This window comes from Schistocerca nitens, chromosome 2 (genome assembly GCF_023898315.1).
Source record: "Schistocerca nitens isolate TAMUIC-IGC-003100 chromosome 2, iqSchNite1.1, whole genome shotgun sequence".
In the NCBI taxonomy this organism is placed as follows: Eukaryota; Metazoa; Arthropoda; class Insecta; order Orthoptera; family Acrididae; genus Schistocerca; species Schistocerca nitens.
Genome location: NC_064615.1, coordinates 1,072,719,512 through 1,072,746,438, shown reverse-complemented (window position 1 = coordinate 1,072,746,438; position 26,927 = coordinate 1,072,719,512). Strand labels below are relative to the sequence as shown.

Sequence of the window (26,927 nt, the reverse complement as noted above, 5' to 3'; positions counted from 1 at the left end):
GCCTAAGGGATGCTGTGTTCTCAGAATGATACACAATAATTGAAGCAAAGTCACGTTAACTGTTCTTATTACAAACAAGTAGAATGACACTACCTAACTTGAGGATACAAGTGGTTAAAGTGATGGGCAACATGCAATGGAGTGTCGTTTCCTATATGCAATGTTCATGCAAGCAATTCATATGTACCACACGTCACTGCTATTGTAGCACTCCCTTCTGGGCAATGCAAGTAGTGTACGAATACTTAGCGGTCGAGGGTATGCCGTGGTTATGCCAGAACACTTTATATCCACCCGTGTTATAATGTGTGCATGCAGTCTCAGTTGCTGGCCATACACTTGCACCCCGTGTGTCGCACCTCCCCCCATTCTCCTACGCTCGCACACTGCCCCCCCCAATCCGTTCCCCTATGCTCGCTCATTCCCCCCCCCCCAATCCGTTCCCCTATGCTCGCACGCTGCCGCACCCCGCCTATCCGTTCCCCTACACTCGCACGCTGCCGCACCCCGCCTATCCGTTCCCCTACGCTCGCACGCTGCCGCACCCCGCCTATCCGTTCCCCTACGCTCGCACGCTGCCGCACCCCGCCTATCCGTTCCCCTACGCTCGCACGCTGCCGCACCCCGCCTATCCGTTCCCCTACGCTCGCACGCTGCCGCACCCCGCCTATCCGTTCCCCTACGCTCGCACGCTGCCGCACCCCGCCTATCCGTTCCCCTACGCTCGCACGCTGCCGCACCCCGCCTATCCGTTCCCCTACGCTCGCACGCTGCCGCACCCCGCCTATCCGTTCCCCTACGCTCGCACGCTGCCGCACCCCGCCTATCCGTTCCCCTACGCTCGCACGCTGCCACACCCCGCCTATCCGTTCCCCTACGCTCGCACGCTGCCGCACCACGCCTATCCGTTCCCCTACGCTCGCACGCTGCCGCACCCCGCCTATCCGTTCCCCTACGCTCGCACGCTGCCGCACCCCGCCTATCCGTTCCCCTACGCTCGCACGCTGCCGCACCCCGCCTATCCGTTCCCCTACGCTCGCACGCTGCCGCACCCCGCCTATCCGTTCCCCTACGCTCGCACGCTGCCGCACCCCGCCTATCCGTTCCCCTACGCTCGCACGCTGCCGCACCCCGCCTATCCGTTCCCCTACGCTCGCACGCTGCCGCACCCCGCCTATCCGTTCCCCTACGCTCGCACGCTGCCGCACCCCGCCTATCCGTTCCCCTACGCTCGCACGCTGCCGCACCCCGCCTATCCGTTCCCCTACGCTCGCACGCTGCCGCACCCCGCCTATCCGTTCCCCTACGCTCGCACGCTGCCGCACCCCGCCTATCCGTTCCCCTACGCTCGCACGCTGCCGCACCCCGCCTATCCGTTCCCCTACGCTCGCACGCTGCCGCACCCCGCCTATCCGTTCCCCTACGCTCGCACGCTGCCGCACCCCGCCTATCCGTTCCCCTACGCTCGCACGCTGCTCCCACCCCAATCCGTTCCCCTACCCTCGCACGCTTCCCTTCCCCTCCCAATCCTGTCCCCTACGCTCGCACGCTTCCCCCCCCCCCAACTATATGACTACTCTTTATTTGAGCACTCTATTTTATTTTCTTAGTTTCTTAATGGTTTGTTCACTTACCAACCTCAGTCCATCTTTCTAATAACGTGTAGTGTACCGGTATGCCATCTTCAGTATAAAAGGGACTGCGGCTGCTGTATTGAGATGCCAGATCAGTTGGAGAGTACTCATGCACAGCTACAGGTGGTGGTCTTGGCAAGAGCCTGAAGCTGAAAGACTGAAGGAATGGGTATGTGTGGGACGCCAGACGTCTCAATTGGAAACAGCACATGCCACACATCTGGTCCATTAGGTTCACTACTGTTCCCACTAGTGAAGTTGACCCTGTGGTCGAGTGGAAGGTCGCGTCAAGGAGTGGCAGGCAGTAAAAGATTTTCAAGGGGCACACCTCTATCATTGAATCCAGCCCAAAAATATACTTCTCTGTTCCTTTTGTGGGGCCGAACTCCTATCAGATGCAGCACCTTCTTCGTAATAAATAAAACAGTAACGTTGCATTTTCTACCAATAATAATTGGAAAAAAATTCGTTCATAATTTAAAATCGATTCGTTCCTTATTGTTTTCCTTATTACAAAGTTCTGGCGTCTGTATGATTGTCCTATGTAGTAAGAACAGCAGTTATCGCAACCAGGACGTGCCTTTACAACCAGATATAAGGAACACCTTAAAAAAAAGAAAAAGTGGCACTAATCCCGAAAATGTTTTTTGCGACCATCTTCTGATTACAGGTCACGCGCCTAAAGGTGTTGGTGATATCATAAAATGTTCAAATGTGTGAGAAATCTTATGGGACTTAACTGCGAAGGTCATCAGTCCCTAAGCTTACAAACTACATGACCTAAATTATCCTATGGACCAACACAAACACCCATGACGAGGGAGGACTCGAACCTCCGCCGGGATCAGTCGCACAGTCCATGACTGCAGCGCCCTACACCGCTCGGCTAATCCCGCGCGGCTGCGATATCAGCATTTTGCGCACCGAGTAGAAAAGGACGTAAAGTAGTCTCAAATTTTTCCACAATATCAATCATTTCGAGAAACGATTTTTAAAAATTCCTTTCTCAATGAACAGCTGCAGCTGCAATTACGGAATAAAAATGTCTGCAAGAGTATAAAGCCTTTACTTGACATTTTATTTCGGGTCTCCTTGTACAGTTTGACTTGTGACTAAAGCCGTTCCGGCCTTTAACAATAACAGACAGAAGCATTACTTACATGTCACATACAAAATAATTTAGTTAGTACTTACAAATTTATGGGAAACGAGATTCTTATATATAAAAAGTGTAACTACGTTATAGGAGATTTGAATTGTATTAATTCTGATGAAGGCACTCAGTGTTGAAACCTGGTCAGTAAAAAAAAAGTAACAGTGACCGAGGGCTCATCTGTTTCTATTTTAATTTAGAAATGGTCACTGAACCACGCAGCCATGTTTGATTCGGCCCCCTTTGCAAAGTTTCAGAGGGATACTCAATCTGCCCGACGAACAGGTTTTGGGTGCTATTTATGGCTGACGAATTCCTGTGACAGATGGAGTAACACACTGGTTGCTAGAGAAAGCCTCTCAACCTACTAGGTCAAAGCATTCGCAAATGAATTGTAGTTGGGAGCTCCGATATAAAGCCCATAATAGGGCCTCTTAGGGATATGGCTGATACGGAAGGGAACGAATCTGGTGCCCATTTGAACTGCGTAAAAAAATGAAAATAAAAAACTAGCTTCGTTTGGATTTTACGTGGAGACACTGATAGTGCGGTCTTGCATTGTCGCCGACTAGCAGGAGATTGCCACCGACTTTACTTCTGTATGGTGTTACAATCGTTTGTACGACCTCTTGGAGATGTTGGGGACGAGTCAAATTGCCATAGTGGGAATTTGAGTGGTCAGCCGTTATTATTATTGCCGCCCAGAACATTACATTTTCACTTGCAAACGGATGGACTAGGGGGAAGTACAGGCATTCCTTGTCACCTAGCGCTTCTCCAAATCCTAACAGGCCCAGTGTCCAGTCGCAAACCAGTCCTGATACCGTCAGCAAATACGACATTACTGCAGTCAGCAATGATCGAATGTTGACATGCAAAGGCCCAGGTCCTTAGACTGCGACGGTTCCGTCGGTGCAGTGCAAGACTTTGCATCAGGGTGGTCTTCATTCCAGAAGACCACTGCAATCTTCTACGCACTCTTTGGCCTGGCATACGAATCCCTGTTGACCAGGCCGTTGATGTTAGGCATCTGGGAGGCGACAGTTGGACGAAACGATCCTGCATTGGTATTGTGAGCGATAGACCTTGTCGTCGTCGTTATCGTATGACATTTCCAGTCTCTTTGATTCTCCACACATTACTCACCACTTCGACCCCACAGGGGGTCCACAACTCTTTTGTGGATACGTGTGTAGCGAGCATGGGACCCGGAGCTAATGTGGCCTTCCTTCCTTTCCAGGCTGCATACCTTCCCTTTCTGCATCCTTCCCCATCTTCGACCCCCCCCCCCTCACCTCCGCCTCTTCCCTTCCCTTTCTCCCCCTCTGGGAGTATGGTTTGTGCCTACGTCCGGAGACGGACGCTCGAAACTGAAACAGATTCTTAGCTTTCTCCACTTGCAAGTCTTAGTCCTTCCTCTGTCCTTCTCTTTTCCTTACCTCTTCTCTTTGCCATTTTCTCCACTGCGGCGTTTGAGACCCCTCGACCTTCCTTTCCCTTTGTTTATTCCCCCTTTCTCTTCTTTCCTCCCTGTGCGTGTCTGAAGGCCGACCCACGCATTTCCATGCGTAGCCGGTGACGGGGTAACGTGTAAGTCCCCGCCCCGGATAGACAGGTAGGACACGTATGCACCCCCTGGTAACGGCCAGGCCAAGGGAGGAGTGAAGACCCGAGCGGATACCTTCAGAAAGTGCCGATTGGTCCCTCCATCCGTTTCTCGGGAGGTGTGACCTGAGATGTGAACAATCACCTAAGGCGGGAGTGCCCTCAGAGAGGGCCCCCACAAGGAAGGAGCGCGCCATTGGAGACGCCGGTAATCATGGGGATACTTTCACAATGGTTTCCTCTTCTACTATGTCTGTTCACAAGCGTAAGTTCAATGAGTCTCAGCCACACAGTGCTTCCATCGTTGCCACAGTTCCTTGTTGTTTCTCGCTGTGACGAAGGCCACGACTTCTCCACGGTCAACCCTTTCATTATTCAGAAAGGTGTCTACGCAATTGCAGGTCCTGAAAAGTCTTGATCCAGATTACGAAATGGCACCTTGTTGTTAGAAACAGTCAGTGCCCTCCAGGCACAAAAATTGCTGCGTACTTCACTGCTACACACCTTCCCTGTCCGGGTTGAACCGCACCGTACTTTAAATTCATCACGTGGGGTCGTTTATACTCGCTGCCTCGACAGATTGCCCGATGAGGAAATTCAGCACTACCTTTCTGACCAGGGCATAACGGCTGTTCATAGAGTTGTGAAAAGGGTTGACAGGAACATCATTCCAACCCGCACTGTCTTCTTGACATTTGACAGAGTTCAACTCCCATCGAAAATCAAAGCAGGCTATGAGCTAATTTCCGTTCGCGCTTACGTCCCAAACCCTACGCGTTGCTGCCGGTGTCAGCGGTTCAATCATACCAGCCAGTCCTGTTCCAATCTGGCCAAATGTGTTGCATGTGGCAAGGATGCCCATGAGGGTGCTTGCCCACCTCTATCCCCTCGTTGCATCAACTGTATGGGTGACCACGCTGCTTCCTCCAGAGATTGATCTCCTGAATGAGCTTTTCGTCTTCGAAAATGGGGCAGTGAAGGAAAAGGTGTCGACCTTTGCTGCTCGCAAATTATTCACCAGTCGAAAGCCCACTCTGCCTCAGACAGGTAAATACACCACTGTCCTTGTTCCCCCTGCGGGTCCGGGGTTTAGAATAGGCCCGAGGTATTCCTGCCTGTCGTAAGAGGCGACTAAAAGGAGTCCATCCCCCTCACGGGGGTAGTTAGCGCCTGCGTCCGGAGACGGACGGTTTCACGACCTATAATGGTGGTCTTTTTGGTTTTTCACTTCTCGTTTCTTCCTTCCTTTTGTTGGTTCCTTTCTTTGCTCTTCTCCACTTCACTGTCTTCCTTACTCTTTCCCTTGACTCCTCCTTGCCTTCTCATTGCCTTTTTCTCCTTGCCTTCTCATTGCCTTCTTCTCCTTGCCTTCTCCTTGCCTCCTTCTCCTTGCTTTCTCATTGCCTTCTTCTCCTTGCCTTCTCTGGTCTCCGCCTCGGCGTTTGAGACAGTCTGTCCTCTTTCTCCCTCTCTCTTCTTTTTCCTCTTCTTCCTTCCTCCCTGTGCGTGTCTGAAGGCCGACCAACGCGTTCGCACGCGTAGCCGGTGACGGGGTAACGCGTAAGGCACGTGCGTACCCCCTGGTAAAGGCCAGGCCCGGGGAGGGGTGATTGCCTGAGCTGATACCTTCTGACCGTGCCGATTGGTCCCTCCGTCTGTTTCTCGGGAGGTGTGACCTGAGGTGTAAACATTCACCTAAGGCGGGAGTGCCCTCTGAGCGGGTCCCCACAAGGAAGGAGCGCGCCATCGGAGACGCTGGCAATCATGGGGGATTCCTCCGCAATGGATTCTACTCCATCGCTTTCGACTTCGACCCACAAACGGAAACGTGACCAGCCAACAGTGACAAAAATACTACCGCCTGCCCCACAGTTCCTCGTAGTTTCTCGATCTGAGGACGGAAAGGATTTTTCCTCTGTCAACCCCTTCGTTATCCAGAAGGGCGTAGATGCCATAGCCGGATCTGTCAAATCTTGTACCAGGTTGCGTAACGGTACCTTATTTCAGGCACAAAAACTGCTTCGGGCCACACTCTTGTACGTCTCGTGGTGTGGTCTACACTAGATCCCTCGACGAGGAGATTCAATCTTTCCTCGCTGAGCAGGGCGTGACAGTTGTCCATAGGGTCATGAAAAAGGTCAACAATGACCTTGTACCGACCCGGACACTTTTTTTGACCTTCGATAGTGTTCAGCTGCCATCGCGCATCAAAGCAGGCTACGAGGTTATTTCTGTTCGCCCCTATGTCCCGACACCTACGCGCTGCTACCAGTGTCAGCGTTTCAATCACACTCGCCAATCTTGTTCCAATGCGGCTAAATGTGTCACTTGTGGCAGGGATGCCCATGAGGGTGACTGTCCACCTCCGTCTCCTCGTTGTGTGAACTGTCAGGGTGACCATGCTGCATCCTCCCGCGACTGTCCTGTCTATAAGGAAGAACGCTGTATCCAGGAAATTCGGGTCAAAGAGAAAGTGTCCACCTCGGCTGCTCGCAAGCTATTGGCTAGTAGGAAGCCCACGCTGCTCCCAGCGGGGAAATACAGTACTGTCCTCGCCTCTCCTCGGACTACCAGGGAGGTGGCAACCCAGACCTGCGATCTGACCTTCAGCACTACGGTCGTCCGTTCGGCCAGTGCTAAGATCGCGCGGTCGACGTCTCCTCTTCGTCCCATCACCCCACAGACACCAGCCCCTTCATCAGCTTCTGCTAAGACGAAGACCCAGAAGTCAGATGCACGGGCCTTCAAGAAGGAACCGTCCCGTGCAGACTTCCTCCGTACCTCGACCTCCCAGCCTTCGTCCGGTACTTCCACCAAACGACCATCCAAGAAGGCTAATAGGAAGCACAGTTCTCCTCCTCCGCCACGGCGCATTTCTTCTCCTGCGCCACCCAGCGGTTGCCGCCCCAGGCCGTCATCCCTTTCGCCTGGCCGCACCGCTGGTAGCCGAACATCTGGCCGTTCACCGGCGGAGGAAGCTCCCCCTCCCGGCCATCTTCCCAAGATGGCCGATGAACCTATAGAACCTATAGAACCAATGGACGATGACTGTCCGCCTACTGATAGCGGCGGCAGTGCTCGCTCGAAGCCAGGCCCTCAGCGGCCTTCGAGGTGACCCCTTCTCTCATCTTCCTTTTCTTCCGATGGCACTTATTAACTGGAATATTCGCAGCGTTCGCTCCAACCGAGAGGACTTGAAGTTGCTGCTCCGCTCGCATCGTCCGCTCGTCGTAGCCCTCCAGGAAACGAAGCTACGCCCATGCGATCAAATTGCCTTGGCACCTCTGTGCGTTTCGACCTACCCCCTGTAGTTGATATTCCGGCTCATGGAGGGGTTATGTTGCTGGTCCGGGATGATATTTACTACGATCCCATCACGTTGCACACCGGCCTGCAGGCAGTTGCCATCCGCATTACTCTCCCCACTTTTACGTTTTCCTTTTGTACCGTTTACGCTCCATCGTCATCTGCCGTTACCAGGGCAGACATGACGCAACTTGTTGCTCAGCTACCTGCACCATTTTTGTTAACTGGAGACTTCAATGCCCACCATCCTCTTTGGGGCTCTCCAGCATCCTGCCCGAGGGGCTCCTTGTTAGCAGACCTTTTCAACCAGCTCAATCTTGTCTGCCTCAATACTGGCGCCCCTACTTTTCTTTCGGACACATCTCATACCTATTCCCATTTAGACCTCTCTATATGTACTCCCCAACTTGCACGCCGGTTTGAGTGGTATGCCCTTGCTGATACATATTCGAGCGACCACTTCCCGTGTATTATCCATCTCCTGCAGCATACTCCCTCTCCGTGCTCCTCTCGTTGGACCATCTCCAAGGCAGACTGGGGGCTCTTCTCTTCCAGGGCGACCTTTCAGGATCAAACCTTCACAAGCTGCGATCGTCAGGTCGCACACCTCACGGAAGTCATTCTCGCTGCTGCTGAATATTCCATCCCTCACCCTACCTCTTCTCCACGTCGCGTACCGGTCCCCTGGTGGACCGCAGCATGTAGGGACGCTATACGTGCTCGTCGACGTGCTTTACGCACCTTTCAACGCCACCCTACAGTGGCGAATTGTATTAATTATAAACGATTACGTGCTCAGTGTCGTCGTATTATTAAAGAAAGCAAGAAAGCCAGCTGGGCTGCTTTCACCAGCACCTTCAACAGTTCTACTCCTTCTTCTGTTGTCTGGGGTAGCCTGCGCCGGCTATCTGGCACTAAGGTCCACTCCCCAATTTCTGGCTTGAAGGTCGCGAATGAAGTCCTTGTGGCCCCTGAGGCTGTCTCCAATGCCTTCGGCCGCTTTTTCGCCGAGGTTTCGAGCTCCGCTCATTACCACCCTGCCTTCCTCCCCCGCAAACAGGCCGAGGAGGCTAGGCCGCGTGACTTCCGCTCCTCGAATTGTGAAAGTTATAATGCCCCATTCACCATGCGGGAACTCGAAACCGCACTTGGCCGATCACGGTCCTCCGCTCCAGGGCCTGATTCTATTCATATTCAGATGCTGAAGAACCTTTCTCCTGCGGGTAAAGGTTTTCTTCTTCGTACATACAATCGCATCTGGATTGAGGGACATGTTCCCGCATGCTGGCGCGAGTCTATTGTTGTCCCGATTCCTAAGCCGGGGAAGGACAAACACTTGCCTTCCAGTTATCGACCTATCTCGCTTACCAGCTGTGTCTGTAAAGTGATCGAGCGAATGGTTAACTCTCGATTGATTTGGCTGCTCGAGTCTCGCCGCCTACTTACCAATGTACAATGTGGATTTCGAAGGCGCCGCTCTGCTGTCGACCATCTGGTTACCTTGTCGACCTTCATCATGAATAACTTCTTGCGGAAGCGCCCGACCGCGGCTGTGTTCTTTGATTTGGAGAAGGCTTACGACACCTGTTGGAGGGCGGGCATTCTCCGCACCATGCATACGTGGGGCTTTCGCGGTCGCCTCCCTCTTTTTATTCGTTCCTTTTTAATAGATCGACAGTTTCGGGTACGTGTGGGTTCTGTCCTGTCAGACACCTTTCGCCAGGAGAATGGGGTGCCACAGGGCTCAGTTTTGAGCGTCGCTCTCTTCGCCATCGCGATCAATCCAATAATGGATTGCCTCCCAGCTGATGTATCAGGCTCCCTTTTCGTGGACGATTTCACCATCTATTGCAGCGCGCAGTGTCCACGTGTCTTGGAGCGCTGTCTTCAGCGTTCTCTTGACCGTCTTTACTCCTGGAGTGTCGCCAATGGCTTCCGTTTTTCTGCCGAGAAGACGGTCTGTATTAACTTCTGGCGCTACAAAGAGTTTCTCCCACCGTCCTTACGACTCGGTCCCGTTGCTCTCCCACTCGTGGAGACAATCAAATTTTTAGGCCTTACCTTTGACAGGAAACTTAGCTGGTCTCCACATGTGTCATATTTGGCCGCCCGTTGTACCCGTTCTTTAAATGTCCTCCGTGTTCTCAGTGGTATGTCGTGGGGAGCGGATCGAACCGTCCTACTTCGTCTATATCGGTCGATCGTCCGCTCCAAGCTGGATTATGGGAGCTTCGTATACTCCTCTGCACGGCCATCCATCTTACGCCGCCTCAACTCCATACAACATCGGGGTTTACGACTTGCGATCGGAGGATTTTATACCAGTCCCGTAGAGAGTCTTCATGCTGACGCTGGCGAATTGCCACTCACCTACCGGCGCGATATACTGCTTTGTCGGTATGCCTGTCGGCTACTGTCAATGCCCGACCATCCTTCTTATCGTTCCTTTTTTGACGACTCTCTTGACCTTCAATACGGGTTGTATGTCTCTGCCTTGCTACCCCCTGGAGTTCGCTTTCGTCGCCTCCTTCAACACCTTCATTTTTCACTCCCTGCAACCTTTCGAGTGGGCGAGAGCCGCACGCCACCTTGGCTCCAGGCTCAGGTCCGCGTTCACCTCGACCTCAGCTCGCTCCCAAAAGAGGTCACCCCCGGTTCGGTCTACCACTCCCGTTTTTTGGAACTTCGTTCGAAGTTCAACAACATGACTTTCATTTATACAGATGGCTCTAAGACCAATGACGGGGTCGGGTGTTCCTTTATTGTCGGGGCACAAAGTTTCCAATACCGGCTCCATGGCCATTGTTCGGTCTTCACAGCTGAGCTCTTTGCCCTCTACCAGGCTGTTCTGTACATCTGCCGCCACCGACATTCTGCTTATGTCATCTGCTCAGATTCCCTGAGCGCCATCCAGAGCCTCAGTGCTCCGTACCCGGTTCACCCTTTCGTACACCGGATCCAACGCTCTCTTCAGCAGCTGGTGGACGTCGGTACGCCGGTTAGCTTTATGTGGGTTCCTGGCCATGTCGGTATCCCTGGGAACGAAGCTGCAGATGCCGCGGCCAAGGCTGCGGTCCTCCAGCCTCGGACAGCTTCTTGTTGTGTCCCTTCGTCCGATTTTAGCAGGGTCATTTGTCGGCGCGTTGTGTCGCTGTGGCATGCCGATTGGGCTGCACTTACCGACAACAAGCTTCGGGCCTTAAAACCTCTTCCCGTGGCTTGGACGTCCTCCTCACGCCCTTCTCGGCGGGAGGAGGTCGTTTTAGCAAGGTTAAGAATTGGACACTGCCGGTTCAGCCATCGCCATCTGCTGACGGCTGCGCCGGCGCCGTTCTGCCCATGTGGGCACTTGCTGACAGTTCGTCACATTTTAATGTCCTGTCCCGATCTTAAAACACTGTGCCTCGATCTTAACCTGCCTACTACTTTAGATGCCATTTTAGCGGATGACCCACGAGCAGCTGCTCGTGTTCTTTGTTTTATCAATTTGACAAACATCGCTAAGGACATTTGATGATGTTTTTTAATCCTATGCCTGTCAGTCTGTCTTTTATTGTGTTTTCCCTTTTAGTTGTTGTTGTCAACTTGTGCCTCGCGGTGCATTCTTAGAGTAGTCAGGGCGCTAATGACCATTGAAGTTGTGCGCCCGAAAACCACAAAAAAAAAAAAAAAAAAAAAAAACTGTCCTTGCCTCTCCTCGGCAAACAAAGGAGTCGGCCATGCAGACTCGTGATCTCACCTTTAGTGCCACAGTCGTCAGATCGGCCAGCGCAAAGATCGCCCGTTCAACCTCCCCTCTTTCGCCTGCTCACTCTATGGCTCACCCTTCATCGGGTTCTGCTAAATCTCGATCCCAAAAGTCAGACATCCGGACTTCCAAAAAAGAGCCTACTCGTGAAGATTTTTTATGTACCCCAACTTCACAACCATGAGTTCCTCCTTCATCTAAACATCATGTTTCAAAGAAGGCTAGTAAGAAACCCAGTTCATCTCCTTCTCCGCCAAGGCGTGTACCATCTACAGCACCACCTGGCGGTAATCGCCTTCGCGCATCTTCTGTGTCGCCGAGGCGCACTGCTGATGGCCGATCAACCGGCCGATCAACCGGCCGATCGCTGGTGGCAGGAGCTGCTCCTGAACAACCTATGGATCAGGATGTTGTCCCTTCGGCTGACTGCCATTCCATGCTGTCGGTCGCAAGCTCTGAGCAGTCGATAAGTTGACGGAAACCTTCGTCACATTCCTCCATTTTCTGTTCACCCTATGTCAATTATCCACTGGAATATCGGCGACATTCGAGCCAATCGGGATGAATTGTCGATCCTCTTAAGATCCTACTCGCCGGTCATCTTCTGTCTTCAGGAAACAAAGCTGTGTCCCCACGATCGCTCTTTTTCCCTAATTTTCAGACAGTCCGATTTGATCTCCCCTCTGTTGTAGGCACTCCAGCACTTGGAGGACTCAAGATTCTTCTCCATGATACTCTCTATTGTCACCCAATCCCCTTAAACACTTCCTTCCAAGCTGTCGCTGTCCGTCTTTCCTTTGTACTGTATTCATTCCATTGTCCACACCAATGGCACGAGCTGCTCTCCTTAATCTTCTTGGTCAGCTTCCACCCCCCCTATTGGCTGGTTGGGGACTTCAATGCCCACCACCCGCTTTGGGGATCTCCACATCCTTGTCCACGTGGCTCACTATTGATAGACGTCTTCCACCAAGCGGATCTAGTTTGCCTCAACACTGGGGTCCCTACATTTTTGTCTGCCTCCACGACAAATTTATCTCATTTGGACCTTGCGGTCGGTACTGTTCCGCCAGCTCGGCGTTTCGAATGGTTCGCCCTTGACGATACACAATCGAGTGACCACTTTCCATGTGTCCTTAGACTGCAGCTTCAACTGCCATATATGCGCCCGCGACGCTGGAAGTTTGCCCAAGCCGATTGGACACGTTTTTCGTCTCAAGCGACATTCGATGACCGTCACTTTCCTAGCGTCGACGAAGAGGTCACACATATTACAGACGTTATTCTTACAGCAGCGCAACGTTCAATACCACGCACTCCCGAATTGCCCCGGCGCCCTCCAGTTCCTTGGTGGAACGAGGCATGCCGTGACGCAATACGTGAGCGGGAACGTGCTCTTCGCGTTTTCTGCCACCATCCTACTTTGGCCAACTGTATCTGCTATAAGCAGTTCCGTGCGCGATGCCGTCGTGTCATCCGCGATAGCAAGAAGGCAAGCTGGAAATTCTTTATTAGCTCATTTAACACCTTCACTCCCTCCTCGGAAGTTCGGAGTCGGCTTCGACGGTTCTCAGGCGCGCCTAGTTTCTCCCCGGTCTCTGGGCTCACTGTTGCGGATGATACATTAGTGGACCCCGTCGCAATTTCTAACTCATTGGGTCAACACTTTGGCGGGTAATTAGAAGAGCTCGAAATCTCAGCAGCGTTTCTCCCAAAGAAACGTGTAGCGGAAGTGCAACCTCTTGCCTTCTCTCAAAATCGTAAAAGGTACAATACTGTTTTCTCCATCCGGGAACTCCAACATGCACTCTCTTCTTCTCGTTCTTCCGCCCCAGGACTGGATGGTATCCACATACTAACATTGCTGCATTTATCATACCATAGTCTGCGTTACCTCCTTCGCCTTTATAATCGAATTTGGACCGACAGTACTTTCCGCAGACGATGGCGGGAAGCTATCGTCGTTCCTGTTCGGAAACCTTGAAAGGACAAACATCTCCCCTCTAGCTATCGCCCCATTTCTCTCACGAGTAGTGTATGTAAGGTTTTGGAGCATATGGTGAATTGCCGGTTAGCCTGGTGGCTGGAGTCCCGCAGTCTTTTAACACCTGCCCAATGCGGATTCCGAAAGCATCGTTCTGCAGTTGACCATCTTGTTGCTCTCTCCACTTATATCATGAACAATTTTCTCTGGAAACGCCAAACAGTAGCAATATTTTTTGATCTGGAGAGAGCATACGATACCTGTTGGAGGACAGGCATCCTCCGCACACTGTTCTCTTGGGGCTTTCGAGGTCGGCTGTCCCTATTTCTTCGCGAATTTATGGCAGAGCGCACATTTAGGGTGCGGGTGAACACCACTCTCTCCCGTACTTTCTCCCAAGAAAACGGGGTACCCCGGGGCTCCGTGCTAAGTATTGTACTGTTTGCCATTGCCATCAATCCAATTATGGCTTGTCTCCTTCCTGATGTCTCGGACTCCCACTTTGTGGACGATTTTGCGATCTACTACAGCTCTCAACGGACCAGCCTTCTTGAACGGCGTCTTCAAGGATGTTTCGATCGCCTCCACTCTCGGAGCATCGAAACCGGCTTCCGCTTTTCTCCCAGTAAGACCGTTTGTGTTAATTTTTGGCGTCGTACATAGTTGCTTCCTTACATCTAGGACCTGTCAACCTTCCGTTTTCGGACGTCGCTAAATACTTGGGTCTTATGTTTGACAGAAAACTGTGGTGGTCCTCCCACGTTTCCTATCTTTCGCGCCTCTATCGCGCCTTAGTACGCTCGAAATTGGACTATGGAAGCATAGTTTTCTCCTCTGCTCGGCCGTCTATTCTTCAGCGTCTCGACTCTAAACGTAATACACGGTGGTGGATAACGTCTGGAGCTTTTTACAACAGCCCTGTGAAAAGCCTTTATGCTGAGACTGCTGAACATCCGCTGTCCAATCGGCGAGCTGTCCTTCTTAGTCGTTATGCTAGCCATCGGCCTTCCATGCCTGCTAATCCGGCCCATGACATTTTTTTCGACGCCTCCTTGGATTTAGGGTATGCAGGCCGCCCTTCCTACTACCCCCGGGAGTCCGCTTCCGTCAACTGCTCCATTCTCTTTCCTTCCGCTTTCCTAAAACCTTCTTGACAACTTGGGGTACAGCACCGCCTTGGCTCCGTCCCCGGATCTGCCTGCTCCGTGACCTTTGTCAATTTCCCAAGGATAGTACCCCTTCACTTGTTTATCGTCGGGCATTTGCTGCTCTATGTGCACAAATGAAGGAAGCCACATTTATTTACACTGATGGCTCGAAATCATCGTTAGGTGTACGGAGTGCCTATATTGTTGGCGACGCCCCAAATCGATTTCGGCTTCCCGACAAGTGTTCGGTTTATACTGCGGAGCTTTACGCTGTTCTCCAGGCTGTCCAATACACCCGTCACCATCAGAGGATACAGTATGTTATCTGTTCAGATTCTCTCAGCTCTCTATCCTGTCCACCCTCTGGTCCACCGGATTCAGGACTGCCTACGCTTGCTCCACTTGGGGGGCGTCTCGGTGGCGTTCCTCTCGATCCCAGGACACGTTGGTATCTGTGGAAATGAGGCGGTTGATATTGCGGCCAAGGCTGCGGTTTCTCTTCTTCGGCCAGCTATTCGATGGATTTCCTTCGCCGATCTACGGAGTGTTTTATGTCGTCTTGTTCTTTAATGGCATGCAGATTGGTCGACACGTCCCCATAATAAATTGCGGGACGTGAAAGCTCTTCCCTGTGCTTGGACATCTTCCTCCCGAACGCGTCGTCGGGAGGAGGTAGTAATTTTAACTAGACTCCGGATAGGGCACTGTCTTTTTAGCGATCGACATCTTTTAAGTGGCGATCCCCACTCTGTCCCCTTTACTCTCAGCTGTGGGCGGTAAGACACCTTTTACTTGAGTGCCCCTAATTTACTCTGTTACGCGCCCGTCTACCGCTGTCGCCTGATATATCGTCCATTTTAGCAGATGACACGCGCTCAGCCGATCGCGTTCTCGAGTTTATTAGTGCCAGTGAGATGACGTCAGTCATTTGAAGCTTTTTTTGGGACAACCAACCCCTTTCTGTGGTGGTTTTCTAAGCTTTCCTTCTGCTTTTAGTTTCTCCAATTTTTTGAGTTTCGTTCCCATTGCTGTTGGTTTCCATTTTAGTTTTTTACCTTTTCGTAAGTCACAGACCGGGCGCTAATGACCATAGCTGTTTTGCGCCCTAAAACCAAAACAAAACAAAAAAAAATGGAAATTGTTCTGTGATTGTGAAATCCAATTAGGATCACGTAAAAATGTCCATTCCTGTTCTTTCCCTGTTTACGATTTCATTGTAGCTGCTTCAGTTTCATTTTCGCCTTCGCCTTCATTGTGGCCATGATTACTGACGTATTTCTTCCGCCTCATAAGCTTTCTAAATTTACTATTTTACACATAAAAAGATTTGTCTCTGTTCCGATTTTTCTTGTAGTTGCTTTCTAGTTCTTTCCTTGGATCTGTAATTCTTCCTATTGTCAACACCTTTTACCACAAATGCTGGAATATTGGCTCTTTGAGGTTCACCCTTTGTTTGGTAGAGGCATCCAAGGAAGTCTAAAACCTGGCTTTTCCACGACTTCCGACGTTTTCTTTATATTTAGGTAGGCCTCATTAGTTCTAATTTTTGACCACTATTTTTTATCGCACTGACCACTTTTTACTCTGCGTTCTAGTATCTCTCTTCTGCCCAGATTTTCATCTTCAAACTACCTTTCATATAAGCATTCTGGTCTTCCCACTGTCGTACAGTGTTATAATTTTGCGGTACTATATGCGCATATCTTTTTGTAGATACATCTGCCAAGCCATAAGCTTTTTTTCATTTTCTTAACTCCCACTTACCCAACAAAGCAGCAGACTAGGAACTGCACGTCAACATGAACGAAACGGAGCTTCGCCATCTGTCACTCAAATGAACTACGAATGATTCTTGGGAGCACAGTATCGTTCAGGAAGCATATCAAAAATCGTCTTGGGGATAAAACCAATGGAACAATCAGGTCAAGAAACTATTCGGTAACAACTAGCGATCGTCAGCAGATAAGCTTCGAACCTCTGTGCTCAGTTCGGTGTTCCCTGCGGCTGCATATTGTGCTCTGGAGTAGTTGAACGGCCCTTCCGAAGAAAGACACTCTGTGAGCTCAATACAAGCATCACAAACATCTCTGGTGCATAAAAGCCACTTTAATACACTAATATCCAACACTGAGCCACATAGCTACTCTGTTAAGGAGAAAGTAAGTCCTCACGAAAGAATGTTCCAAAATAATGAGTAAACCTCAAGTTCCCATCGATGAAGATAGTCCTGGGTTGCCGACAGTTACAGAAATCCACACGTAGGACTGACTCTCCCGGTTGCTGATAGCAAATTCGCCATTGACCCTATACAGATACTGAAGGGCTTCGAAACCCCGCGGCGTGAGTGGAAGACGTAATTCGCATCCGACGTGGACACAGGACAACCTCCACAAACAGGGTTAGCAGTGCAGCCAAAGGTGTAACAGTGGAGCAACGAACTAGTGTGTTCGGGATATTTGCGAGGAGTGCGGATGACTCAAGTACGCTCAGACTTCAAACCACGTTTTCGTAGCTTGACCACACAAGGAGACTGAGCAAACACACTGTTGTTATATGCTAATGACCAGTGTGTCTTTTTTATTTATGTATTCCTGTCCTTGTCCTTAGGATTATATTTCATGTGTAGTGTTATACGTTAATTAAGTAAATTCTGAAGTTTACTTTTTTCATAATATCAACCTGAGTAAAAACCATTAGCCACAAGTATGAAAAAATAATAGGTCGGGAACGGTACGACGGTGTTGGGTGACGCGTTATCGTAGTATTTGTAATTGTCAACAAGGTTCGTGTGAAAGAAAATGGTTGGAAAAATAAGCTGGAAATGTATTCTTGTATGAAAATCTCGGTGAAAGAAATGTGACTATCAATTTGACAGTTTGGCTGTAGAATGATTTCGTAATAACAAATTGTGCATCGGATGTTGATATTTTTGCGAAGAACACCACCATTGAAAGCGATATAATCATACCTTTGGTGGGTTGCAGGATTTCATTTCAGTACGCGGTAATTTTCTGTGTTACAAACATTCAGTTGAACAGTACGTGGTTTATTTCTTTTGGAAAAAATGCCACCACTGAAACTATGAAATATCGGTCGGCGTACATGCAGTGCATGCCTATGGTATGATGGAATCACTCGGACTGAGTGCAGACAGCGTTCGACGAAAAGTAGAATAAGGATTACGCAATAAAAACGTTCTGTTAAACCAGTTGCGAGAAACGTGCTAAGCTGTACTGTGAAACGGTGCGCTTTTTCTTCTCCTTCTTGCAGTGCTTTTTTACGATGACCTTCACAATCCATCCTTTCCGTAGATTAAAATATACGAAATACTGTAATACAAGCTACTAGCCTCATAGATCCAGCTACATCTACATTTATACTCCGCAAGCCACCCAACGGTGTGTGGCGGAGGGCACTTTACGTGCCACTGTCATTACCTCCCTTTCCTGGTCCAGTCGCGTATGGTTCGCGGGAAGAACGACTGTCTGAAAGCCTCCGTGCGCGCTCTAATCTCTCTAATTTTACATTCGTGATCTCCTCGGGAGGTATAAGTACGGGGAAGCAATATATTCGATACCTCATCCAGAAACGCACCCTCTCGAAACCTGGCGAGCAAGCTATACCGCGATGCAGAGCGCCTCTCTAGCAAACTCAAGTGGCAGACTCTGCAAAACATCTCCGGCGCGTTTCGTCGCAGGGTTATTTGGTAACCGTGATAGCGTAACGCTCTTCTTTGGATCTTCTCTATCCCCTCCGTCAACGCAATCTGGCACGGATCCCACACTGATGAGCAATACTCAAGTACAGGTCGAACGAGTGTTTTGTAAGCCACCTCCCTTGTTGATGGACTACATTTTCTAAGCACTCTCCCAATGAATCTCAACCTGGTACCCGCCTTACCAACAATTAATTTTATATGATCATTCCACTTCAAATAGTTCCACACGCATACTACCAGATATTTTACAGAAGTAACTGCTACCAGTGTTTGTTCCGCTATCATATAATCATACAATAAAGGATCCTTCTTTCTATGTATTCGCAATACATTACATTTGCCTATGTTAAGGGTCAGTTGACACTCTCTGCACCAGGCGCCTATCCGCTGCAGATATCGTGCATTTCGCTGCAATTTTCTAATGCTGCAACTTCTCTGTATACTACAGCATCATCCGCGAAAAGCCGCATGGGACTTCCGACACTATCTACTAGGTCATTTATATATATCGAGAAAAGCAATGGTCACATAACACTCCCCTGTGGCACGCCAGAGGTTACTTTTACGTCCGTAGACGTCTCTCCATTGATGACAACATGCTGTGTTCTGTTTGCTAAAAACTCTTCAATCCAGCCACACAGCTGGTCTGATATTCCGTAGGCTCTTACTTCGTTTATCAGGCGACAGTGCGGAACTGTATCGGACGCCTTCCGGAAGTCAAGAAAAATAGCATCTACCTGGGAGCCTGTATCTAATATGTTCTGGGTCTCATGAACAAATAAAGCGAGTTGGGTCTCACACGATCGCTGTTTCCGGAATCCATGTTGATTCCTACATAGTAGATTCTGGGTTTCCAAAAACGACATGATACTCGAGCAAAAAACATGTTCTAAAATTCTACAACAGATCGACGTCAGAGATATAGGCCTATAGTTTTGCGCATCTGCTCGACGACCCTTCTTGAAGACTGGAAAAGAGCACAGGTAGTCCCAATCATTTGGAACCCTCCGTTCCTCTAGAGACGTGCGGTACACAGCTGTCAGAAGGGGGGCAAGTTCTTTCGCGTACTCTGTGTAGAAACGAATTGGTATCCCGTCAGGTCCAGTGGACTTTCCTCTGTTGAGTGATTCCAGTTGCTTTTCTACTCCTTGGACACTTATTTCGATGTCAGCCATTTTTTCGTTTGTGCGAGGATTTAGAGAAGGAACTGCAGTGCGGTCTTCCTCTGTGAAACAGCTTTGGAAAAAGGTGTTTAGTATTTCAGCTTTACGCGTGTCATCCTCTATTTCAATGCCATCATCATCCTGGAGTGTCTGGATATGCTGTTTCGAGCCACTTACTGATTAAACGTAAGACCAGAACTTACTAGGATTTTCTGTGAAGTCGGTACATAGAATTTTACTTTCGATTTCATTGAACGCTTCTCGCATAGCCCTCCTTACGCTAACTTTGACATCGCTTAGCTTCTGTTTGTCTGAGAGGTTTTGGCTGCGTTTAAACTTGGAGTGAAGCTCTCTTTGCTTTCGCAGTAGTTTCCTAACTTTGTTGTTGTACCACGGTGGGTTTTTCCCGTCCCTCACAGTTTTACTCGGCACGTACCTGTCTAAAACGCATTTTACGATTGCCTTGAACTTTTTCCATAAACACTCAACATTGTCAGTGTCGGAACAGAAATTTTCGTTTTGATCTGTTAGGTAGTCTGAAATCTGCCTTCTATTACTCTTGCTAAACAGATAAACCTTCCTCCCTTTTTTTTATATTCCTATTAACTTCCATATTCAAGGATGCTGCAACGGCCTTATGATCACTGATTCCCTGTTCTGCACATACAGAGTCGAAAAGGTCGGGTCTGTTTGTTATCAGTGGGTCGAAGATGTTATCTCCACGAGTCGGTTCTCTGTTTAATTGCTCGAGGTAATTTTCGGATAGTGCACTCAGTATAATGTCACTCGATGCTCTGTCCCTACCACCCGTCCTAAACATCTGAGTGTCCCAGTCTATATCTGGTAAATTGAAATCTCCACCTAAGACTATAACATGCTGAGAAAATTTATGTGAAATGTATTCCAAATTTTCTCTCAGTTGTTCTGCCACTAACGCTGCTGAGTCGGGAGGTCGGTAAAAGGAGCCAATTATTAACCCAGCTCGGTTGTTGAGTGTAACCTCCACCCATAATAATTCACAGGAACTATCCACTTCTACTACACTACAGGATAAACTACTACTAACAGCGAAGAACACTCCACCACCGGTTGCATGCAATCTATCCTTTCTAAACACCGTCTGTACCTTTGTAAAAATTTCGGCAGAATTTATCTCTGGCTTCAGCCAGCTTTCTGTATCTACAACGATTTCAGCTTCGGTGCTTTCTATCAGCGCTTGAAGTTCCGGTACTTTACCAACGCAGCTTCGACAGTTGACAATTACAATACCGATTGCTGCTTGGTCCCCGCATGTCCTGACTTTGCCCCGCACCTGTTGAGGCTGTTGCCCTTTCTGTACTTGCCCAAGGCCATCTAACCTAAAAAACCGCCCAGCCCACACCACACAACCTCTGCTACCCGTGTAGCCGCTTGTTGCGTGTAGTGGACTCCTGACCTATCCAGCGGAACCCGAAACCCCACCACCCTATGGCGCAAGTCGAGGAATCTGCAGCCCACACGGTCGCAGAACCGTCTCAGCCTCTGGTACAGAGCCGAGTGGAGGGTCTGAATCAAAGGTCCGCCGTCAGTCCTGTGGACGATGCTGCAGATGGTGAGCTCTGCTTCCATCCCGCTAGCGAGACTGGCAGTCTTCACCAAATCAGATAGCCGCCAGAAGCCAGAGAGGATTTCCTCCGATCCATAGCGACACACATCATTGGTGCCGACATGAGCGACCACCCGCAGATGGGTGCACCCTGTACCCTTCATGGCATCCGGAAGGACCCTTTCCGTATCTGGAATAACTCCCCCCGGTATGCACACGGAGTGCACATTGGTTTTCTTCCCCTCTCTTGCTGCCATTTCCCTAGGGGGCCCCATTACGCGCCTGACGTTGGAGCTCCCAACTACCAGTAAGCCCACCCTCTGCGACCGCCCGGATCTTGCAGACTGAGGGGCAACCTCTGGAACAGGACAAGTAGCCATGTCAGGCCCGAGATCAGTATCAGCCTGAGACAGAGCCTGAAACCGGTTCGTCAGACAAACTGGAGAGGCCTTCCGTTCAGCCCTCCGGAATGTCTTTCGCCCCCTGTCACGCCTCGAGACGACCTCCCACTCTACCACAGGTGAGGGATCAGCCTCAATGCGGGCAGTATCCCGGGCAACCACAGTCGTAGTTCGATCGGGGGATGCGTGGGACGAGCTGGCCGTCCCCGACAAACCCCCATCCGGACCCCCACAGTGATGCCCATTGGCAATAGCTTCAAGCTGTGTGACCGAAGCCAACACTGCCTGAAGCTGGGAGCGAAGGGATGCCAACTCAGCCTGCATCCGAACACAGCAGTTGCAGTCCCTATCCATGCTAAAAACTGTTGTGCAAAGCACGTCTGAACTAATCTACAGAGAGCGCAAACAAATCGACAAAATTTCAACGGTTATTAAAATACAAGACTGCGTAGTAAATGCAGTAATGCTGCTACTTGCGCACTGCTGACACTGCTCGGCGATGGAAGGAGACTACGCGAGTTTACACTATTCAGGTACTAAAACGCGATGCTACATCTCTCAAATACTATAATACGTCCGAAATTTATAAATTAAACAATGCAAGTACCAAAAACACGCAAAGAAATTAAGAATTAAACTATGTAAAAAATAAGTGAGCTAGGAGTATACGACTTGCTGCTCCAGCTGCTTATCCAACGGAAGTGTCAATAAATTCTCTCACTTTTAGTTCCCAATGATCAGTAATGCTTCTTTGTACGATAGGTCTCAAAGCAGGGTACACCACGTAATGGAACGTTGAAAGTTTTGCATTGGTATCTATATTCCCAGCGCACTGTGTTTCGTGCTAACCATTCATCTGCGCATTAGCGTACTTACTGCGAATGTTCACTCAAAATAACAGCCGGAAAATGTCTCCCTGTGAATCACAGAGGATTCTCGTCACCGTAGCGCCTTCCTCTACCAGCCTTTTTTACATTCTGCAGCATATTTTTCCACAAACTCCCGTACGAGAGAGAGCCGAATTTCGGCGAGTGTCATTTTTCTCCCTGTTACTGACAGGTGGAGAGAATGAGGATTTAGAACGCACAAATCCAGAATGTGTGAAATGGTACAGTCTTGGACAAAACGAGCTAGACCCCTCGCCTTTTCGTTATGCCCGTCTGCACAGCTTTGAAGTCTGCTACACAGCATATCAGGCAAGGCGACGATGTGCTACCTGCATACTATGCACCGGCGTGAAATTATGATTGAAAAACTGTCCGAACTTTGTCGGACTGTTTCACGTGTAATACTATATTAATGCTGATTAGTGTGTTAAACGCAACACGTAAATAAAAGTGGTAAATCAAAGTAGAAACACTAATTAGTATGAACTGTACTAATAAAAAAAACGTAACTGTCTCACTAGAATTTCAGCTTATCGAGATAAACAAAGTATCCCAGATCGTTACGAATTAGCAAAATATTATGCGCATTCGGCCGCGAAACAGTCCGTGTCAACGTTCAGACTAGTCATATTGGATTATCGCTGCTGACCTAACATGAAGGTATGCAAATTTAGCACTGCGTGAGGATTCATAACGAAATTCAGTTAAAAAGCAATCAGTGCACACGTAAGTCAAATCGGTAATTGACAGAAGCAGAAAAAGTAGGCAGTAACAAGTTGTTGTTGTGGTCTTCCGTCCTGAGACTGGTTTGATGCAGCTCTCCATGCTACTCTATCCTGTGCAAGCTTCTTCATCTCCCAGTACCTACTGCAACCTACATCCTTCTGAATCTGATAAGTGTATTGATCTCTTGGTCTCCCTCTACGATTTTTACCCTCCACGCTGCCCTCCAATGCTAAATTTGTGATCCCTTGATGCCTCAAAACATGTCCTACCAACCGATCCCTTCTTCTAGTCAAGTTGTGCAACAAACTTCTCTTCTCCCCAATCCTATTCAATACCTCCTCATTAGTTACGTGATCTACCCACCTTATCTTCAGCATTCTTCTGTAGCACCACATTTCGAAAGCTTCTATTCTCTTCTTGTCCAAACTGGTTATCGTCCATGTTTCACTTCCATACATGGCTACACTCCATACAAATACTTTCAGAAACGACTTCCTGACACTTAAATCTATACTCGATGTTAACAAATTTCTCTTCTTCAGAAACGATTTCCTTGCCATTGCCTTTCTACATTTTATATCCTCTCTACTTCGACCATCATCAGTTATTTTACTCCCTAAATAGCAAAACTCCTTTACTACTTTAAGTGTCTCATTTCCTAATCTAATCCCATCAGCATCACCCGATTTAATTTGACTACATTCCATTATCCTCGTTTTGCTTTTGTTGATGTTCATCTTATATCCTCCCTTCAAGACACTGTCCATTCCGTTCAACTGCTCTTCCAAGTCCTTTGCTGTCTGTGACAGAATTACAATGTCATCGGCAAACCTCAAAGTTTTTACTTCTTCTCCATGAATTTTAATACCTACTCCGAATTTTTCTTTTGTTTCCTTTACTGCTTGCTCAATATACAGATTGAATAACATCGGGGAGAGGCTACAACCCTGTCTCACTCCTTTCCCAACCACTGCTTCCCTTTCGTGCCCCTCGACTCTTATAACTGCCATCTGGTTTCTGTACAAATTGTAAATAGCCTTTCGCTCCCTGTATTTTACCCCTGCCACCTTCAGAATTTGAAAGAGAGTATTCCAGTTAACATTGTCAAAAGCTTTCTCTAAGTCTACAAATGCTATAAACGTAGGTTTGCCTTTCCTTAATCTTTCTTCTAAGGTAAGTCGTAAGGTTAGTATTGCCTCACGTGTTCCAACATTTCTACGGAATCCAAACTGATCTTCCCCGAGGTCCGCTTCTACCAGTTTTTCCATTCCTCTGTAAAGAATTCGCGTTAGTATTTTGCAGCTGTGACTTATTAAACTGATAGTTCGGTAATTTTCACATCTGTCAGCACCTGCTTTCTTTGGGATTGGAATTATTATATTCTTCTTGAAGTCTGTGGGTATTTCACCTGTCTCATACATTTTGATTACCAAATGGTAGAGTTTTGTCATGACTGGCTCTCCCAAGGCCATTAGTAGTTCTAATGGAATGTTGTCTACTCCCGGGGCCTTGTTTCGACTCAGGTCTTTCAGTGCTCTGTCAAACTCTTCACGCAGTATCTTATCTCCCATTTCATCTTCATCTACATCCTCTTCCATTTCCATAATATAGTCCTCAAGAACATCGCCCTTGTATAAACCCTCTATATACTCCTTCCACCTTTCTGCCTTCCCTTCTTTGCTTAGAACTGGGTTGCCATCTGAGCTCTTGATATTCATACAAGTGGTTATCTTTTCTCCAAAGGTCTCTTTAATTTTCCTGTAGGCAGTATCTATCTTACCCCTAGTGAGACAAGCTTCTACATCCTTACATTTGTCCTCTAGCCATCCCTGCTTAGCCATTTTCCACTTCCTGTCGATCTCATTTTTGAGACGTTTGTATTCCTTTTTGCCTGCTTCATTTACTGCATTTTTATATTTTCTCCTTTCATCAATTAAATTCAATATTTCTTCTGTTACCCAAGGATTTCTACTAGCCCTCGTCTTTGTACCTACTTGATCCTCTGCTGCCTTCACTACTTCATCCCTCAGAGCTACCCAGTCTTCTTCTGCTGTATTTGTTTCCCCCATTTCTGTCAATTGTTCCCTTATGCTGTCCCTGAAACTCTGTACAACCTCTGGTTCTTTCAGTTTATCCAGGTCCCATCTCCTTAAATTCCCACCTTTTTGCAGTTTCTTCAGTTTCAATCTGCAGTTCATAACCAATAGATTGTGGTCAGAATCCACATCTGCCCCTGGAAATGTCTTACAATTTAAAACCTGGTTCCTAAATCTCTGTCTTACCATTATATAATCTATCTGATACCTTTTAGTATATCCAGGATTCTTCCAGGTATACAACCTTCTTTTATAATTCTTGAACCAAGTGTTAGCTATGATTAAGTTATGCTCTGTGCAAAAATCTACAAGGCGGCTTCTTCTTTCATTTCTTCCCCCCAATCCATTTTCACCTACTATGTTTCCTTCTCTCCCTTTTCCTACTGAGGAATTCCAGTCACCCATGACTATTAAATTTTCGTCTCCCTTCACTACCTGAATAATTTCTTTTATCTCGTCATACATTTCATAAATTTCTTCATCTGCAGAGCTAGTTGGCATATAAACTTGTACTACTGTAGTAGGCATGGGCTTTGTGTCTATCTTGGCCACAATAATGCGTTCACTATGCTGTTTGTAGTAGCTAACCCGCACTCCTATTTTTTTATTCATTATAAAACCTACTCCTGCATTACCCCTATTTGATTTTGTATTTATAACCCTGTAATCACCTGACCAAAAGTCTTGTCCCTCCTGCCACCGAACTTCACTAATTCCCACTATATCTAACTTTAACCTATCCATTGCCCTTTTTAAATTTTCTAACCTACCTGCCCGATTAAGGGATCTGACATTCCACGCTCCGATCCGTAGAACGCCAGTTCTTTCTCCTGATACCGACGTCCTCTTGAGTAGTCCCCGCCCGGAGATCCGAATGGGGGACTATTTTACCTCCGGAATATTTTACCCAAGAGGACGCCATCATCATTTAATCATAAAGTAAAGTAAAGCAGTAACAAGTATGAAATTGTAAAAGAGTTTCATATTGACATCCACAGGGCGCCGGTACAGAATGAAGGAAGCAATAAAAGGTATGGGGGAGGGGGGGCGGCGAGAATTTCTTAAAATTGCTTTAGTGGTAGACTATCTGCTTCCATCGAGATTATAATCGTAAACTAACCACTGCACCCTTGCAGTAGCAAAAAATTTCACTACGCTAGTAGACAACCCAGGCAAACAGCCGTCTATTATTACCACAGACATGAATAAACCGGCAATTTCGCAATGAAAATGGCAAAATTATCTGCAGTTTGTTGCATTGAGCTTTCTGGACTCTGTCACTTAAGCGGTGACAAAGGATTCAATCATTCGGAATGTTTACCGAAATAACAAAATACTGTTATTACCAAGTAAATTTAGTAGGATAATTCTGCACCACCCAGGAAATAAAAGGCTACATAGCTGCCAAACGTATTCTACAATGTTTCGAATTCTCCACTCGCCACAGCCAGAAAATGTTCATTAGCCGAAGTTTTTCTTAAGCTAGCTAGCATGGGAATGTTCGCACTTCTAAAACGCAGTGGCATTAATACTGGGATCTGAATTACCACGTGTAGAGGCAAATGGATTTTATTTGCATTCCTGTAAACGTGATTTGATTGAAAGCGTAGTCTCGATTAATACGCTGATCTCGAATAAAGAGCAGGTGAGTTACTTATTTGGCCCTCATCTTCAGCAACTGTCGTAGCTATTTTCGTTTTTACGCTTTCGTCACCTAAATCGGTAAAAATGGAACCCTACTAGTCCCGTTTTCTTGACCGTCTACGTATCTAC

General features: G+C 48.3%; 1 protein-coding gene across 1 annotated transcript in view; it reads left to right on the top strand.

Annotated features, from left to right (window-relative positions):
* The first annotated feature begins 410 nt into the window (after window positions 1–410).
* The window catches only part of LOC126235559 (uncharacterized), an 89,537-nt gene continuing 63,020 nt past the window's right edge, over window positions 411–26,927 (top strand). The window contains exon 1 of the mRNA XM_049944276.1: window positions 411–1,467. Coding sequence (XP_049800233.1) covers window positions 411–1,467 — 1,057 coding nt within the window. The remainder of the gene's footprint in view (window positions 1,468–26,927) is intronic.